Source organism: Netta rufina, assembly GCF_964035555.1.
Source record: "Netta rufina genome assembly, chromosome: 3".
In the NCBI taxonomy this organism is placed as follows: domain Eukaryota; kingdom Metazoa; phylum Chordata; class Aves; order Anseriformes; family Anatidae; genus Netta; species Netta rufina.
This window is the reverse complement of record NC_140125.1, coordinates 68,208,324-68,227,791: the sequence shown is the minus strand read 5'-3', so window position 1 is coordinate 68,227,791 and position 19,468 is coordinate 68,208,324. Positions and strand designations below refer to the sequence as shown.

Here is a 19,468-nt window from a genome sequence, read left to right as displayed (position 1 = left end):
AGGTCCCTTCCAACCCAGGCCATTTTATGATTGCATGGTTTGGATGTGTTCCACTCAGTCACCTCACCGGGCAGCAGAAAAACAGACAAACACCACGCGATCCCAAGCGTCTGGGAACGGCTATGGCTATTTCACGCCTCGGCCGGGCGCTGGGCTTGGACGGCAGCCGCCTCCTCTCTCAAACGGGGCTGTGACACACCAGGGCGAGGCGGCAGCCCCTGGGGACACGACGGCGGCATCCCCCACCCCCCGGCCCCATAATTTGGGCGAGGCTCGCCCAGCCCAGCGGCAGGCGGGCGCGGGTGCCCTCATCAGGCCGCTCCGCGCACCGCCAGCAGCAGCAGCAGCAGCAGCAGCAGCAGGAGGAGCAGGAGGAGCAGTAGCAGCAGCAGCAGCAGCACCAGCAGCAGCAGCAGCAGTAGCAGCAGCATCATCATCAGCCGCCGCCCCCCCGCCCTGCGCAGCGGCGGCAGGGGGCCGGCGGCCGGCGGAGCCTCCCCGGCTCGGCCGGGCAGGGCCGGTGGGCGCCGTGGGATGCGGGTGCCGCCCGCAGCATGCTGTGGGGGGTCGGGCTGGCGGCGCCCCGCTCCTGCGTGGCGGACCTGAGCCGCAACCGCAGCCTGTCGCTGGGCTGGTGCGGGGGGCCCGAGGAGCCGCCGCCCGCCCTCTATGGGGGCGAGATCGTCGCCTTCCCGCTGGCGGGCGCGGGGGCGGGCGGCACCATGGCGGCGCTGGGCTCCGACTCGTGGTGGAAGAAGACGCTGTACCTGACCGGCGGCGCCCTGCTGGCCGCCGCCGCCTACCTGCTCCACGAGCTGCTGGCCATACGGTGAGGGGCAGCGGGGCGGCGCGGAGCCATCTTACGGCTCCACGGCGCGGGGAGGGCGCGGGGGCGCAGCCCTCTAAGCCAAGGGGGGATGCGGGGAGCCCCGAGGGCTTGGGTTTTGCCGAGGGGGCGAGGGGGAGGCTTGCGGTGGGGCACGGTGCGGGACAACGCCCGGCGTGACAGCGGTGCTGAGAGCCGTGGCAGGGGCTGGCCAGGCGCAGAGCCCCTGTCTGAGGGACGAGGCGATGGGGCCCCTTCGTGTTGGCGCACCCGCCGCCGTCTCCAGTGTGGGATCGGCCAAACCTCGTCTCTGCCGCAGCACTGTAAGTGCCTTTTAGTGGCTCAAGATCCAGCGAATAACAAACAAACAAACACAAACAAGAATTGCAGTAGGCCATTAAGGGAGGACGCGTGTGCTGCTTCAGCCAGGATTTCTCCTTTGTGTCTGTAATGTGCTGGTGTATGATGCAGCTGGGTTTTGGGGTTTTAAATCCTGTTTTGTTTTTGACAGGAAGGAGCAAGAGGTGGATTCAAAAGATGCTATTATACTGCATCAGTTTTCGAGGCCTAACAATGGTGTCCCGAGTCTCTCCCCTTTCTGCCTGAAAATGGAAACTTACTTAAGGATGGCTGATTTGCCCTACCAGGTACATCTGTACAGTTTTCCTTTCCCTATAATTGCATGAAGTACCAAGCAGGCATCCTCCCCTCCCAATCTTCCTCATCCGGGGAGAGGTACCCATACAGCTGGCTGGGTAGATCAAACCTTTTTTATCTGCGGTTAAATTTGCTATATAACCTTTAAAGGTACAACTTGAATGAAGTTGGTCTAGAACAGCTCTAGATTTAATTGGTAAAGCTAAGTCAACATTGGAAGTTAACTTGGTTGGAAGTGCTGGAGTAGGAAGGTAGCTCATGGTTTATGTAATGCTAAATATTACACTAAAACTAAAGCATGGCATTATATGATCTTTGATCATTATTATATGGTCTTTGAATTGCATCTTGCTAAAGAGAACAAGATTAAATAGCTGCAGCTTCTTGTTTTCCTGGTGGTGCACAGGGTTTCTTCCCAGTGCTCTCCTTCTGCTTCACCTCGCATCACCGGTGCTTCCCCTCTCGTGAGGGAAGACGGGGCTGCTCTCCATGCTGTGAATACAGCTCCCTGGTTGTGGCTGGGTGCCCCCCATGCTGGCTTCCCTTGGGGGATGAAGCTCAAGATACTCCAGTGAAGGAAAGGCAGGAGAGCACAATCTTGCTGTCTTGCTTGTTAATGTCAGGGTTCAGTTGCGATGGCACGAGTTGGGCGCATGCTGTGTGGTGGTGTCACCAGGCAGCTTGTGCAGAAGACAAGCTCTTTGAAACACAGGATGGGTCTTTTTGCTGTTTGTATAAAGCACTGAAGGCATTTCAGATGTCATCATTACTGTTGTATCTTAGGTTGTATCTAAGGATCTTCGGTGGAAGAAATCTCTCTCTTTTTTTTTTTTTTTTTTTTCCCCAAGCAATGTAAGTTTGGGATTTTACTGTGTCTCCAAGGGCCTGAGCCATGGCTCACCTCGTGCTCACCCCGGATGGGTTCAAGTCACTTTTTTTTTGCTGCATATCCAGGTGCTCTTAAGAATATTTTGATCAGTCTTTTGCAGAGGAAAACAAACCATTTAACAACTTTATTTCATATTTGGGGTTGATATTCATCCACATTCCTATGCAATTAAGCTCCTTTGCATTGGAAGTAAAAGAAAACCTAATTAGTACATTTTGAGTAAGTCTTTAAAAGCATGAAATTTAATGCTCATTACCTTAAGATGTAATGAAACTTGAATAAGATACTTCAGAGCATTTGGAAGTAGATTGGGGGGATTTCTGTCCCATGGGATGTACATGTATTTTTTCCTCATTTTGGGTTATGGAACCCGAAAGATACTGAAGTTTGAATGTGTCGTTGGACCAGAAGGCCTTAATGCACATTGCTTCTCAAACCAGAGTAATATGAGTAGAAATTGCACATCTGAAGGGAAAACTATTCCTGGCGACGTCTGTTTTCTCTCTAATAGCAGTTTATGCAGTTCAGAGGTTTGAAATGATTAAAAAAATCGCTCTGATGGGGAGTAGTTAAGGAAAGCTGCAGTGTAAAAGATGGCTGTCGCAGGATGTAATTACTTCCCGAAGATAACGCTGCACATTCGCGTGATTCAGGATGGAGTCATTTGGAAAGCTAGTGCTGGGTACAAGTCAGCCACCTGGCACTGTGGGAAGAGAGGGATTTCCAGAGGGCTCTCCTTCCCTTTCTGTTTCCTGTACTGTCAGTCAGCGTGTTGGTTTATACACAATTTCAGCATTTGTGGGGTTACCAGCCCTACCTAGGATTTTAGGCCTAAGGTCAGTGGTGCTAAGTTTATGAGCTGAGGACACAGCTCTTTTGTCTGAAGGAGGTAGGTTCTGTTTTTTTCATTATGTTAGGAAAGTGGTGCTGCTTGCAGCTCATACAGGTAGGGGAAGGCGTATGTTGGTAGCCACGGCCACCAACCCTGTGGTGTTTCCAGTTCTCTGCGGGGGCGACTCTGCCGCTGTCTGAGTTGTGTGGCCTCCCCCAGCCCTGTCCAAGGGAGGACGTACCCCACGCAGCTGGCAGGGGCAGGAGTCACACTGAGTTACAGATGAACTCTGCAGCTCTCCGGGCACCAGGTGAGCTAGAGTGGTGCAGCTCTTGGCTCTGCAGGAGCAAGCAGTGGTAGCTACCACAGGTCCCTGTGCTGAGTGTCTGGGGAGGGGAGAACAGCCTGGGGGGTGCAGCCAGAGGCTTGCTATGAACCATCACCTTCCTGGGGAGGGGCTGCTTAGAAAGGAGGAACATGAAGCAGGGTGACAAAAAAAAAAAAACACAAACAAAACAACAAAAGAAAGTTGTATCTGATAGAACAAATAGCAGAGGTTTCAGACTGTTATTTCTTTTTTGATTCCTTGTGTTTTGACTTTACTGGAGAACATTAAAGTACTGAGTGACGTGCTGTGTGTTGCACAAAATGTTTTAATGGTGTGTCAGAAGACAGGAGGAATGAAGTAAAGTATTCCCACCGTTTCCTAATCTGGATTTCTCCAAACAGATTTGTTCTTATAACGTGCTTGGTTTTTCTTGAAGCTGCCTTTCTAGGTGCAAATTCTCAATCAAAAATAATTCAGCCCGTTCTGCTCGGGCTGGTCTGTGATACGACCTAGCTGTATTTTCAAAACGTTTCATGCTTTTCTTCATAAAGGCCTTTTAAAGGAACCCGTTCTTGGTGCTTGTGGAAGTCTTTTGGGTGTTCTTGTATTTCCTCGTGAATATTAAGATTTGAACATTTACATAATCTGATGAGTGTTAGCACATCAGAAACATGATGTTTTCAAGCCAGGTCTGTGAAGATGGTACTCTCTATGAGAGGAGACATGAGGCAGAGTAAAATATAAGCAACAATAACTGAAAATGTGGAGCCTAATTTCTTCTGGAGAGCACTAGAAAATTGCCCCAGAAGTGCCCTGTGCTGCTTGGTTTGTAATTTCCTCTGTAAATGATGTTCTCAGGAGCTCTTGTTATAGTTGCTTTGTAGCCTGCAGTTCAGGTTAAAGTACCATGAGGTATGAGGGTATTTTTTTTTTTTAATAATACCATGGCTTTCCTGCTTTGCAGATGGACCAGTTTTCAAGTGGAAAATTGATAAATATTTGATGGCAATTAGCAGCAGCCATAAGGATACTGAGGTTTGAAGCCTAAAAATATCCACTTGAGAACAGTGGATACGAGAACAGTATGATGTGAGATTTGCCCAGAGACAAAGGTTTCCCCAGGTCATTGAAAGATGTTTCCCCTTTTGTTTGATGAGCTGTGTGTAACAAAACATGAAAATCCTGCAAGAATTTTTTTAGGTTTGCCTATACCAACTTTCCTAAAGCAACTTAGGCCATCATTTGTGTTTTTGGGAGTATAATATCAGTGCAGTACTAGCTTTTTACACAGTGTATTTGTATGTGCGTGTGCATGCTTGAGGAGTTGTGTGGCTGAATAACAAAAAAATTGGCTTTTTCTGGATTGCAAACGATGTGGCGTACAGAACTGCGATAGGTTATGGGCACATCTTCAAGCCCACCGCCTCCTGCAGAACATCAGTATCTGTGCACATCTCATCCTGAAGGGGCTGTGGACTTCACGCTCTGCGTTGGGTTTCAGGCTCTGGGTGGTTTCAGTGTCTTTCCCACTGACAGGGCAGTCACCTGCACGTGCGGGCAGGGAGGATCCTGCTGCTTTGTTCATCCTGGCGTGGATGCAGCGTAGGAGACATTATATAACCCGGTATTCCTTCCGTCATATTTGCTTGGGCAGGAGTCCTGGAAAAGGCTGCGACCAGAAGGCTTTGTTTTCCCAGCAGCGTTAGGCATTTCTTCTGCTCTGATCCAAAAGGGATGAGCCTCCGGGAATGGGCGCGCATTGCTCGTGGTGTGCACATCCTTATTTTGGGTGGCAGCCTGGGTGCTGTGTGCTCAGTGTGTTCAGGCCGAGCTGGGGTCGCCTTCTGGTGCGTGCTCCTTGCTGCGTGGTGACCTTAACCCATCTTTAGTGGATTTGTATGGGGTAAATGTTTGAGACCCAGGCAGATCAGCTGAGAGCAGCTAACCCTGAACTTAGCAGCTGGACCCCAAAACGCTTAGGCTGACTGCCAGGTGTGGGGCACTGAGCTTGCTCGTTGTGAGCCTTTCTGATTCGGTTTCTGAGCTAGGATTTTTATTTTGCTAAATAATGGGACACGAGGAAGTGAATCCCAAGAGAAGAAAAAAAGTTCTGCCTTGTATCCCTGCTTTCAGAAGCAAGAGAGAATTGAGATCAAATATCTGATCGCATTTTGGAAGCCAGGCATACCTCTCCTGTTTGTTAGATGAGGCATAAATTCTCTCATCTCTCTATTTCACCTTCTCCAACTGGAAAATGGAGAAAATACATTAATACATCCGTACAAGAGCTGCTCTGAGGACATGTACTAGTATTCAGCAGTGTGCTCGTGCTGTGCTCAGCAGTGCTGCTGGCCCAATTGTAGATCCAATTGTAACAACCCTGGCTGTGAATGTGAGAGATTTCTAAGTTAGGAAATTGCAGAAGCACATGTAAAGGCATATTTCCCTCCTGCCCGGTGAGGGAATGATAAAATGATAGAAAACCTTTCATCGTGGACTCACTGAGACAGGCAGTGAATTAGTATTTATAACATAATTTTAATACAAAAAGTGCTGCTCTGGGTATGAGCCAAATTAAGGTGTGATTCCTGTGATTAAAAACTTGTTTAGAACTATGGACCCAATCTTCTGGGAGATCTGAGCATCTCCAACCCCTTAAATACCCCAGGTACTTAAGTAATATTAAACCACGTGGCTTGTAATATGGAAGCTTGCAAGACATTGCAGGACCTGGAAATAACTATTTTGGTATCACTTAAAGCCACTGCTCTGTTTGTATAGGTACAGTTAATCTGGTGTATTAATTAAAAATGTTACTTTTAAAAACACAGAAAGCTATTAAAAAGCTTTATTCTCATTGAAACAGAACCTGAAGGGCCTTTTTTGTCTGTTTATTTGCTTTTTTTCTTAGAACTATTTTGATGGAAAACTTTCCCCTCAAGGAAAAATGCCATGGATTGAATACAATCACAAAAAAGTATCTGGCACTGAGTTCATTATTGACTTTTTGGAAGAGCAACTCGGAGTGAATTTAAATAAAAACCTGGGTCCACGTGAACGAGCTGTTTCCAGAGCAGTGACAAAAATGGTGGAGGAGCACTTCTATTGGTAAGCTTGCATGGAAAAGCTGCTTGTGTTCTGCTGTCAGATCTGCACCTGCGCTCTTGCCTGTTAGGGAATGCTCATTTTGTCTCGCGGTTATTGCAGTTACCCAATTATTAATTTCACAGCTCTTCTCACTGTGGAAGGCTGCTGCTTCTTTCTGCTTATGCTATGAGTCAGGAGCAGCTCCCCCGAGAGCTGTAGTGATGTGTAGGCAAGGTAAGGAGTCGGCGTTGCAGAAGGAAGCAGCTGTTTGTCCTCCTCCGTGTGCCCTCCACATGGGAACAGCCTGGTCAATGAGGAGCAAAGCCAAGATGGCTGCAAACATGCAAGGTTTGAGAGGGGAAACAAAAAATAATGCCCAACATTTACAGTGAAGCTAAAATATTGTTTTCCTGCAGTTACTGTTTTTTTTATTGTCTGTGTGTGTGATTACAGTATGGATTATTGCCTTTCCTGTAATGTAGAATATTCCTGTTAGTAAGTATTGCTGGCAGCAGCACCAGTTGATAAGGACACAACATTACTTGTGGTATCCTCAGAAGATGGAGTATAGATATGAATGAAAAACCTAAATATAACTTCGCTGATATTCTATGCATTTTACTGACACGTTTGAAAATAGTATCTGTGATTTTTAAATTTTTATTATTTTATTTTTATTCCTCCTCCTGCGCCCCGACTTTTCATTTCAGTGCATTTTTAAGTGTCCTTTGCAGACTGGATCCACAGAAGTAGCAGGTGGGTGTGGTGTCCCGGATGCTGCATGGGATACCTCAGTAGGCAGAAGGCTTTTTCTCAACCATTTGCTTTCTAGCGTGCACTTAAGTTCCTGTTGTACTGAGTCTTGCATTCACACAGCATTTTATTTTCTCCAAAAGTGTGTGATTTAACTTGATTGCATTTACCTTTTTTTTTTCTTTTTTTTTTTTCTTTTCATTTTCCTATTGAAGAAGAGCAGCACCAGGTGAACATGTGTATGTATAGTTCTTCAAACCATTTGTAGTGTTTCCTGGGAAGGAATGTAGCGTTCAGTAGGCAGGCTGAAATGATGTGGTTTCAAAATGAAATCCCAGCCTTCTCAGAAGTGTGACTTTCACTGCTTATACCCATCTGCAGTGACGTGTCTTCAAAAATCTGACCACAGCTCTTAGACACCTGTCATTTGCAAATGTGCTTTTTTTTTTTTGTTTTGTTTACTTTTTTTCTTCTGTTATTGTAGCAGCTGGAGGGAAGCTGAGGCCTTTTAAGCCCCTAATGCTCCATCTCCTTGCCTAAGTACGTTGTTTGTTTTGTGGTCTGTGGACTTAACTGCTTTAAATGCAACACTACGGATGACAAACTTGTACGGCTTTTGTGTGTCCCAATTATAAATCACTCTTCCTTCCTTTGTGAAGCTGATGTCTGTCCATCCACACTCCCACTGAGCAGACTCAGCGCTGCTGGGCACGAAATAGAGGAGTATGGGGGGCAAGGAGCAAGGAGATGGCATTGAAGTAGATGGATTAAGCTAGAAGAAATAGAAATAAAAATGTGCATGCCTGGTTGCACATCCCTGTTGCCTTTTGTATTCAGTCCCACGGGTGAGTTTTCCTCACATTTCCTAGGGCATGTTGTTTTTTTTTCTGCAGCATAGTGAAAGGTCCAGCTGTAACTCCCGGATAACAGCCCTGACTCCTCCGTGGTTAAAATAAAATAAAATATTTTTAAAATAAAATAAAATATAAATGATAAAATCAGGCCATAGCTGTGTAGGGCTGAGTTTGTATCTGACAGGATCGCATTCATGGTTGTGGGGTTCCTTCACACCGGTGCTTGAACCTGGGTGCTTCCCACTTCCCACCAGGAGCTCAGGGTTCATTTGTGATGTCTCCAAGTCCCATGGTGAGGCAGTTGTGAAAGCAATTTCTGCAGAGTAAGGTTTATAAACTCAAGCCTCCAAAGCAGTAGTATAAACTGTGATTAATACAGTTCTGTTTCCAGCAGCATGCAAAGTAGTTCCGTCATAAATAAGTAATCCTGTAGTGCATCTATCGAGTGAAGAGGCAGAGAACATCTTGTGGTGTGCTGTCTCTGGATGGAGCTAGTCCTGGTGGGTGCTCAGCATCTCCTCCTGAAATGTTTAGCTTTTGCTGAGCTAATTGCCTATCTTCAGCAGCAGCTCTGGTTGCTTAGTGCCTCTTAAAGGTGGAAATTGCTGCTTTGGCTGGAGCTGAAAGTGGTGTAGGGTTGTTGTGAACATCAGCCTCCAGCCACCTGGCCTCTGCCCCAGGCTGCGATGCCTGGCAGGGGTCAGGCAGAGAGCCAGTGAGTGATTGAGTGTACCCATTTTATTACTGGGATTACAGCATGTCTCTGAGATTCATGAGGCTGGTGCTGGAGCTTCTGTCCCCGGAGGAGGCTATAATTGTCAGCCTTTTGCTATGTTTAAATCAGCAAAGGGAAGAAACCTCCTAACCTAAGTGGGGGTGAGGCTGAGTCAGCAGGAGGAGATGGGAGCAGAGCAGTTCCGTGCCTCAGGGACCAGGCTTTGACCCGAGGTCCTCGATCTGTGTGCAGACCTCTGTCATCTTCCGAAGGCTTGGCCCGGGACATCTCCGCACCCTGTAGTGACCCGTGGGCCCCTTAGGAACCAGCGAAACCTATCCAATTGGTTTAGCTGTGTTGTGAAAAACAACCTTAGTGATTTATAAATGCATATACATGCATAAATCTATCAATTTCTTGCTTTGTCTTTTAAGAAGACTGTGTAAATACCACGTATGTGATGAGTGAAGGACAGGAAGAGCTTGGTACGATAACACAAGAGAGTCTGACTTTGATAGGTACTCAGACCTGCCATGCATTGAACGTAACGTAATGCATGTTTAACATCAAGGCAGTTACACGAGTGACACCTCTCCTGCTATTGACAAGGCCTGAATACCACTGCTGGCTTAACAGCCATTTCCTCTGAGAAGTCACACAGCAGGTAAGGTGTCCACAGCTGACGGTGGATTGAATTTGTTATAATCCATTTCTCTATCAAGAAATTCCACACTGTGCAGGATTCAGATGGGAAAAATAACCCCCAGTTCGAATCACTTTCAGCATCTCCCCCCTTGCCTTGGTGCTTTTTTTTTTTCAGTTCAGTTAGTTTGGGGATAATCAGGCAAGCTGCTGCTGATGAGTCACTTTCTCCATCTCGTCTCCTGATTTATGTATTGAGGCCAGAGCTGCTGTTACATTTATACTTCAGATTTGCTTCACCTCTGTAGCATTTTTTTTCATGCATTATTGTTTTATTTATACTCCAGGATTTTTACAATTTTTACATTTTTACAGATGTGCTGGCACTAACGGAAATGCTAATGTTACCTGAAATGCTCAGTTCAGGCCAATATTTAAAATGGCATCCCATAAATACTGACTGTAGTTTAAAATGTATAATTATGCTGAATTAGACTACCTGATTTCTGGCATTTCCTAACTTTTTGTAATTTTTATAATGCTGGACTAATGCAGTCTAAGCAGAGGAATGATGGGCAGAATTGGATGCAGAGGAGCATGTTTTGGTGGGAAGCACTGATTTTATCAACCTTTGAATATAATCATTTTAACAAAGTGCCCATAAAGCTAGTTTTAAAAGTACCTTTAGCTGTCCCTCTAAATCCGAGCCTACTTTTTTTTCTGTGCTTTTGTGTGCTCTGAACCATAAAATTACAGGCGTAAACTCGGCGGTTGTCTGTTGAGCTGGCTTCATTGCCCACATAAATTTGAGATCTGGGACACGACAACTTTACTCACTCAGAGCGACAGGCACACATCCAAGATCATGCTTGATGACTTAGCTGAGATGGGATTACCAAAATCTGGTGCCGTTCTGCTTTTCCTGCATCGCCGTCCAGGTCGTTAACTCTTCATCTGGTATCTGCCTCTTCCAAACCCAAAGACCTTCTTCCCCAGAGCAAACAAGTGAACGTTAGGGAAATGTGCTCTTGTTTTGTAGGACAGGCTAATTAGCTTTGTGGGAAACCTTATTTGTCCTGTCTCATGAAATTAAAGCTGTCCTGGGCATGGTTGATGACTTGGTGCGGTGCCAGCTCGCTGATGGAGTCAGAGTGCATAATAGTCCTGGAAGGGCTGGAGGGGCTGTTGGACTGGCGTGATTTTTTCCAAAATACTACAGCATAGCCTCCTTTCTGCATTTTTGCTTTATTTTGTCATGTTTTTCTTGCTGTCCTTCTCTATGGTGAGCCCCATTGTCGTAAAGCAACTAAAACTGTGCTGCAGAGTGGCCGGGTGAAGCCAATGAGATCCATGCTGGGGAATGAGGGCCTTCGTAGTCAGATGCTCAGCTGTGCTATTGGAGAGCAGGTTTCTCTCAGCTTATTCAAGTAAAAAGTATAATTAATAGCTGATAGATGTAGGTAATACTTGTAATTATTTCCTGATGTTCTCATCAAGACCAGGTTCTTTCTTCCCCTTCCAAGCTGTATCCATCCAAGAGCCCGTGTCCTTTCCCAGGCCTGCGAAACACAGCTACTGAAATGTTCTGCTTTATGAAGTGCCCTTAGGTTTTCAGCCCAGTTTTCTTCCCATGTTTCTTAAGTTGTTTCACCTTTTATGTCTGTTCCTGGGGCAAAGCAGTTTTGCAGCACATCTTTCAGCCAAAGTTGATGCTTCTGGTATTTCAGTACCTGTTTGCTCCAGTGCTTGCCGGTTTCACGTTCCCCATTTCATTCTGGTGCCCCTTTCTAAACCCAGTTTTGTTTCGAACCCAGCTTTGCTGAAACTTGCCCCAAAACTTTGGTTGATTCATCCATTTTGAGCACTAAGGATTGTGCACTGTCTCCATTTGAAGAGCTGCACCGAGGTATGTGAGCCATCAGTGGGATGCTGTCGTCATACTGATATAGCACAACAGGTTGTGGAGAAACCTGGTGAGGGTAAAAGCTGTCAGAAACAAAGCAGGTGCATTTTTGGTCCTTACTGGTCATGCATTTGCACCAATGCCTGCACGGGCCTCACTGTTACTGGCTTTAATGAAATCACTTTGAGCAGAAGACATTGTCTGCAGGGGACAGCTTTTAGTGGAATTAAAATGCCTTTCCTCCTTTCTGAGAGCATTGCAAATTTGAGCTTTAAGTGGATTTTTCTTTTCAGCTGTTACGCCAAATATGCTCCTTTTACCTCATGTTATTAGTAATTCAAATAAGGAATTTGTGAAAATGTAAAGATTGGAGCATTTTTTCATTGTTCAAAAGTAGATTTTCCCTGATGGTAGTGCTGAATTCACCTTCTGGTCATGATATACTGGAGGTTGATAAGGCATGCGAGTTTAAAAAAAAGAAGTGTGAGTGTTCCAGGAGATGCTTCTCTTTTTTTCTCATACTTTGAATTAGCTGATCCGTATAGGCACTAAGGAGATTAGAGGCAAGTAGAAATATGTAGAATTCTACTGAAGTCATATTCTGAACTTAAAAAAAAAAAAAAAAAAAGAGCTCCAATCATAGTGGAAATGGAAACATTTAATTATTAAACACTATTTAATATTTTACATATGTGAACTTGCAACTTCTGATATTCCAGCTTTTCTATCTAGCTTCATTAGTTTATCATATCTCGTGAGCCTTTTTTCATACCATCTCAAATACATAAGCCTACTTTTTAAAATTTTTCAGTTTGGAAATTTTTAAAAATATAGTGGAACATGGCTATAAATGCCCAATATTTCTGAGACCCTGTTGGCTTCAAACATTTGTCGTGTATGCTTTGAGATGTCTTTAGCCCATCTTTCAGTATCCTTTGAACTTCTGTCACAAGTTGTGTGGTCTCTTGTTTCTTCAGAAAATCTTGTGTCAGATGGTGCTGTGCATTAGAAAAGTTAAAGTAGCAACAGCAACAAATGACTTTCTTTGCCTACAGTATTAATAAAGCACAAAAATTATTGTGGGAAGCAAAACATATAGCTGGTAAGACAAATTTTGATGAGAAGACCTTTTGAAGTAATGCATTTGCCATTTAATAAAGCTGCAGTGCAGCCTGAGACACAGCAGAAGCCTTTAGAAGTGTATCTCATACAAGATCAACATCTTCGTTAGGGGAAGAAAAAATGCCTGAAAAAAATAACCTGAGAACGACCACCTTTTCAGTTGTTTCCTTTTTTTTTTTTTTTTTTTTTTTTTTTGGTAAAGGTTGTGTCATTGTTATTCTCTGAAGAGAGCAGAGATCTTTCTGAGAAATCACTGCTGCAATATTTATGTTGGTGCAAAGTTACTGCTTGACTAAGTTGCCGCAGTATAGAAAGCAAGGAGAACAGGTTGGTGGGAGGAGAGCTTGGTTTCTCAGTTTTTCTTTGTTTTCCCTAGGCCTGTGCAGTCGGTCAGCTTTGGCTAATAAACCCTTTTGGCACCCCGAGGTGCACCAAGGTCTGCTTTCATGGGGCGCTAGCCCTCCATCGGGGCAGAGAGCATCTAGTGTTAAAACAATCTGACCTTTGTGGGAGCTGTTGCAGGGTGACGACTCTTACAACTTGCTTTGTGCATCCTTCCAGGACTCTGGCGTATTGCCAGTGGGTGGAAAACCTTCATGAGACGCAGAAGATGATTTCGGTGTACGGCCCCCTCAGCGACCTGCTGAAGTGGATTCTCTGCCACCTGACCAAAGGGATCGTGAAGCGGGAGATGTACGGCCACGGCATCGGCCGCTTCTCGGAGGAGGAGATGTACACGCTGATGGAGAAAGACATGCGGACTCTAGCGAGCCTCCTGGGTAACGTACAGCAAACAATTCGCCTTCTGCTTGAGCACAGCCCGCGGGGTGAGGTCGCTCGTGTGTGGCAGCCTGGTCACACATATGGATGAGCTCGCTTCTGTCAGTGGGTGGAGGCCATGCTGCCCTCAGCGCCACCTTCACTCCCAAGGGGTCGGCGCTTCTTTCCTCACTATTTGTCACCAAATTGCCTCTCTAGAGGGGTAGGCGGGTTGCTTCTCTGTGCATCGTCTGTATCTAAAGGAGCAGAATGTGGCCTGTGGTCTTGGATGAATGCTTTGTTGTGTGAATTCAGGACATCGTAGTGTTCATTTTGGCAGATGTAAGCTCTTACTTACATTTTGGGGAATCTCTTTTCCTAGTGGGACTCGTTACCATTTGACAGATTATTGTGAGGCTGCCATTCGAAAGTCCTTTGCAGGTGGTACTTTGGTGAGCTGGACTTTGCTGCATTTGGTTGGTGTGAGCAGCTTTATTCAAAGCTGTAGGTAGGAGGTGGTTTGTCAAAATGGATGGGTTCAGGTGTGCTGGTTGTCATGGGTGGATGTTGTGCAGGTAGTCTTAAGGTCGCCCTCACTCAGCTAGAACCACGTGAGCCTCATTTTGGTTGTGTAGCTCAGGCTGAAGTCTGAACTGGAGCTGTCTGCACTGAGTTTCTGGGCTGCGATCTGCTGAGAGCTGATCACACTGTTATGGTCCCGTTACGGTCCTCCGGAGAGGCTGAGCAGCAGGTGGCCCTGCTGGGGGGGACTCCTTCAGCCGAGACCTTTTCCAGGTATAGCTGTTACCATGTTTGCCTCTCCGTAATTGCTTTTGGGTCTGTTCCCAGATGTATTTGTATCCTTTTGACTCTGGAGCCTATAGTGATGCTCAAGTTCATAGTTCTGAGTTCAGCTGGGTCTCTGAATCATCCAGTCGGGTCTCTACAAATGGGTTGCTGCCCTGAGGCACCCATCTCACTTCTGGTTGAAGCGGGTCTTTCCAAAAGGCATCCAGCTTTAATCAGAAGATTTCAGGAGGTGGAGATGCCACTGTGTTCATCAGTAATTGGTGGCAGGTGTTGATCACCACCAAAAGCTGTCCAGTTTCAGTTCAGAGCTCGCCCGGTCTCAGCCTTCAGGCAGCCTCTCCTTGTGAAGATAAATGCTGTAATCAAGCCATTAATCTTGCTTTTGGTTTTGATGTGAAAAATGACTGGAAATCCTCAAGCTTCTCTCTAAGGTGTTTTCTTCAAATCTTGCAAAAAAATGTGCTTTTTTTCCCCTCTGCATTCTCTCTGCCTCCCACTCTCTGGACAGACCTCCCCGCAGCTCCTACACCTCCGCGTGTGCCTGCACGCTGCGTGCTGCTCGTGGCCCCGTTTGCCAGCCCTGCGACTGCCCTTCGTTTTTTTGCCACCACGCTGCTTTCTTTTTGCGTGGTGCATGTGCTCCCAGCAGGGCCTTGCCGCCCAGTTCCAGGTTATTGATGGGAACATCATGTCTGCCTGGATTTTGTAAAGCCTCGATGGGCACCTGCTATGTTATTGTTACTTTACTATGTTATCGGCTGAATATTGTTCTTTTTTTTTTTTCCCCATTAGTCAGTCAGATTAGTCAGTGTACAGTCATTATATTTGACCTTTGGATTGTCTGGATAACCGTGGCCTTCAGGGGTCTGTCCCCGTGGGGACAGGAGGTGGGCGAGGGACTTCCAGCCTGGCTGGAGGCTCTCCTGAATCGCTGCGGGGCAGTACGAGCTGTCAGACACAGGTTGGTGCAGCTGTGCCCGAGCTGGGGAGAGTTAGCTCCGTTTTGCTATCACATCCGACACGCTGTAGGAAGTTACCATTATTCCTTATTCCCGAGCACTGCTTTGCTACATTGTAGTACAGGGGGATAGCAGATTATGTTGTGCTGTACTTCACAATTTGCTGTATTTCACCGCTGGACAGTTTTTCTAAGCTCGCTCAATAACCCTAACATTTAATAACCCGCTGAATTACAGGCAGCTTGTGTTGTACAAGGGAAGAATGTCCTGGGGAGATGGGATAACTGGATTTGGAGAATTCAATTATGGGCAGCATTTCACACTTTATAGCACATTGGGCCAAGGCAGGGCCAAAGCAGCCATCTAACCTGACCCCTGAAATGCCTCATGTCTCACTTGTGTGCCCTGCTTGCTGCCTGTGCTGTGGGGCTAATGCCTGCGCTGAGGCAGTGAGCTGGTACTGGATGATCCTTTTGCGAACGGCCTCCTTGAAAGAGGATTTTCTTCCCTGTCTTAGTCAGTTGCTGTCTGTGTGTGCTGTGGTAGCTGCCCAGGACCATCACGACGGCCGGGTGCCCAGAGAGGTGTGCGGAGCAGGCACGTCCTTCCTGCAGACCAGGGCAGTCCCACGTGGCTGCCGTTCCCCCTGCCCGTGCACCAGGAGTGCCGTGGCTGCGTCCCTGCCGGTCAGAAGGCGGTGCCGGGAGGTGGGGGTGCTGTGTGTGAGGAGGGCTGGTGGTCTGCTGAGCCCGCTGGCCGTGTTGTGGCTGAGTGTGAAACACCCCGCTCTCAGTTTGTGAAGCTGCGGCGGTGGGATGCGTCCGGGTGGCATGGGGAGAGCCTGCTTTGCTGTTTGCTGTCTGTGGGGCTCCTGTCTCTGAAGTGAGGACGCTCCAGGACTCCTCCTGGTGCCTTACACAAGCGTGTCGTGTTGGGATGGAGCTGGGGGCAGAGAGTGGGAAGAGCCTCGTGGCCGTCCTTGGAGCGGTGTCACCTGGCGAGAGGTTCTTGGCAAACTTGCTCCGAGCTCCAAGCTGTTTGCTCCTGCCCACGGCTGCTTTCTCCTCTATCTGCTGTGTCCTCATATGTCTCCTGCCTCTCCTGGAGATGCAGATCTGCTCTGAGCAGTCACAGTGAGTCTTAGCAATGAATCAGTGTCAGTCTGAACAAGCTGCACAAATGGATTTCACCTACTGAGGCCTAGGATCAGCTGTTGAACCCTAATCAATATCAAATCTCTGCCTTTAAACTAAATGATTTTCCATAAAAATTGTGTTGAAGACATAATGGGAAAAATCCAGATTTTCACTGCCATTTCCCCAGTGAAATGTTTGCTGTTGTATTTACAGGTGACAAGAAGTACATTATGGGACCAAACCTTTCCACTGTTGATGCCACCGTTTTTGGGCATCTGGCCCAGGCAATGTGGACACTACCAGGGACCAGACCAGAGAGGCTAATCAAAGGTAAGAGGTTTTAAGTGATCTCTGACAAAGGGAAAAAAACAAACACAGAACAAAGACTCTGGGTAGCATTTGCTGTATTTAAACTTGGAGCACCTTGTAAGGTTATTTGAAGATTGCAGGGGCACTTAACTGCATCCTAGGCTGTTCTTGCCTTTGATGTAGCACTTATATCCTGTAATGTTGTTTTTTTTTTTTCTTAAAATTCTTGTTTGTTTTCACTTTAATGATCTGCATGGTGATTGTTTCTGTTCCTGTACTTGATCTTTTCCCTGTTTAACATAGCAAAGACCAAATGCCTCTATGGAATGAACGCTGGGTAAAGTATTAGAAGCCATGAGCCAAATTTTGCTGAACTGAGGAGTTTCCACTGACAATAGAACTGCAAGCACTGTTGTCCCAGTGCAATTAGAGCCTTTGTTGCTATTAAGGATGCTGGGCAAGGAAAAGATTCCAGTCTGGCTTTGGAGTTTCTTTGTTTTTGCATGACTTGGAAACCAACATAGCTGCTCCTCCTGCCCCAACTTCTTTTTTCCTTTGTGGAGTGGCATATGTGTGCCAAAGTCTGGTGGGAGCATCTTGGCGTTGCTGTGCAGAATAAAGCCACACAGTGTGAAAAATGGAAAGAACGAAGGATGTGAAATAGCTGTGAAAGGAATTAATCTAATCTGTAGACCTACCTTGAGCAAGAGGTAGCTACTAAGGCAACAGTTTGGAGGCACAGACTTGCCCATTACTAGCACTTCGAGTGGAGGAAAAAATATACTTGAGATTTTTTATGAGGGACGTAGATATAGGCCATGTAGTTCTTTCCCTTGATGTCTGAGGGGACAGATAGAATTCTAAAGGGTCCATGGGTTTCAAGAAAAATGATGTTTGAACTATTTTGTATCTAAGAGAAAGGAATGGTAAATTATATAAATGCCCAAGCAGCATGGATGATTCTCTGTACCCACCTAGCTACTCATGCTGTGTTATATTACAAGTGCTGGTTCCATATACACATACATAATCCCTCTAATATGCTGTTATTTCTTTGGTCGTTGATGTTTCCTCATAAATTCTTCTCTTTAAGCATATGTATACATATAAACATAAAGCATAACATACTCCTGTGGGCTAGGAACATTAGAGGCGAGTCACACAAAAGCCAAACCCATGAATTTACCTTGCAGACAACGCTGCCATCTGGTGGTGCAAGCCCCAAACATCCAAATTCACTAAATTTTAATAAATGAATGGATTGCATATGTAGCATCAAATCCTGACTTTAGAAACCATGCTTCTGCTAAAGAAGCAAGAATTTTGACATGAAAATCTTACACTACTAGTGTCTTGTCTTGATTTATTTCTGTAGATATTGAATTTGGGTTAGGTATTCTGCATTTATGTTCATTTCAGTGTAATCTTTCTTACTGTGTATGGGTTAATAGTGTGTGTTTTAAATTATGTGAACAACCACTGAGAGGATTGACTGGATCTTGCCATTTCAAAACAAGGTTCTGGTACCTCTTTGGAAAGAACCTGCACGATTTATTTCCAAACTATGCTAATACGTTCCTGCATCAGCTGGCAAGTTGTTATTGACTGGATGTATTTACTGGAGTGTGTTGTGCTGTGTTGCAGGTGAACTGATTAACCTTGCTATGTATTGTGAAAGAATAAGGAGGAAATTCTGGCCAGAGTGGCACCATGATGACGATAACACTCTGTATGAATCCGAAGAAAGCAGTGAAGCAAGCAAGACTCACTCCCCTTTGCAGGACTTCAGTTTTTATTCAAGGACAGAAACATTTGATGAGGAAGGGAACAGTATTTCTCATACCCCTGACACAGATTACACTGGACACTCGCTCTTTGATTCGGATGTGGACATGGATGACTACAGAGATCACGAACAATGCAAATGATGTGTACAAGCATCTCCCGTTTTGCAGACAAGCTGTTTCTTGGGACCAGTCTGATTTCTTTTCTGCTCCAGGCTGGGAGGAGGTCTGTACCACCTCCGAGAGACCATTGTGCTTGACTTGGCTGTCACATGTTGGACTGGACTGTCTCAATCTTATTTCATTTTGTGTAACTGTTCAGATGGAACCAGAACCAAGGTAAACAGTTATTTAAAACACTCATGGGCAAACTGGAGGTCCAGAGGGCAATGGGACCATTTAATCAACATTTTTGCTCTCACTGAAAAACAAATCCCACAGCTGGGTGGGAGAAGCATCCAGGTGGCAGAGCACTTGTAAGAGCTGGTTTGTGTTGATATCTTCACGGGAATGGGTTGAGGACGAAAGTGGAAGAGGCATTACTGGCACACTTTTCTCCTGTGGAAGAAAATGATTGATGCTGTGTTGATTTGGTGCGGTTTTGGAAGAATTTTACTTGATAGCTACCTGCATGCTGGGTGCACATGTTGTCACAATGTCTGAGGTGAGAATGGATGCATTGGGTTTGCCCACTTGTGTGAAGTTTAACATCTACACCTGTGTTGCTTGGCCTTGACCGGTTCATTTTAAGTGGAGAGAAAGCATATGGAAATTACAGATGGTTCTTGTCTTTGTAAACATGTGTGTAAAATCAATTATTTGCCTGCAAACGTTGGCGGTAGCCTGTTGAAAGTAGTTTAATCAGGGCTTTCTCAGTGAATTACAGTTCCATGAATCAGGACCCTTCAGCAAAAAAAAATTATCAAATGTCTATTCTGGGAATAGACAGGATGCAAATGCTTTAGGACGCTAATTGTCGGTAGGCTTAGTAGTCTGGAGCCTGAACTAGCTCCAGCTTTCAAAGGACATGTTCTTTTCATGGGCTGTGGAGTTTTTCCATCAGAGGAAAATGCTTGCTGTGGGGAACACCCAGCTAGCTGTGG

The 19,468-nt window shown here is 45.9% G+C and overlaps 1 protein-coding gene across 1 annotated transcript; it reads left to right on the top strand.

Moving 5' to 3' along the window:
* Window positions 1-554: 554 nt before the first annotated feature.
* FAXC (failed axon connections homolog, metaxin like GST domain containing) lies at window positions 555-18,509 on the top strand (the record flags this gene model as incomplete). The annotated part of the gene is made up of 6 exons (XM_084283792.1): window positions 555-829; window positions 1,338-1,473; window positions 6,444-6,640; window positions 13,170-13,387; window positions 16,486-16,602; window positions 18,226-18,509. 6 exons carry the CDS (start codon window positions 555-557, stop codon window positions 18,507-18,509), a joined length of 1,227 nt encoding a protein of 408 aa, XP_084139918.1.
* Window positions 18,510-19,468: the final 959 nt, after the last annotated feature.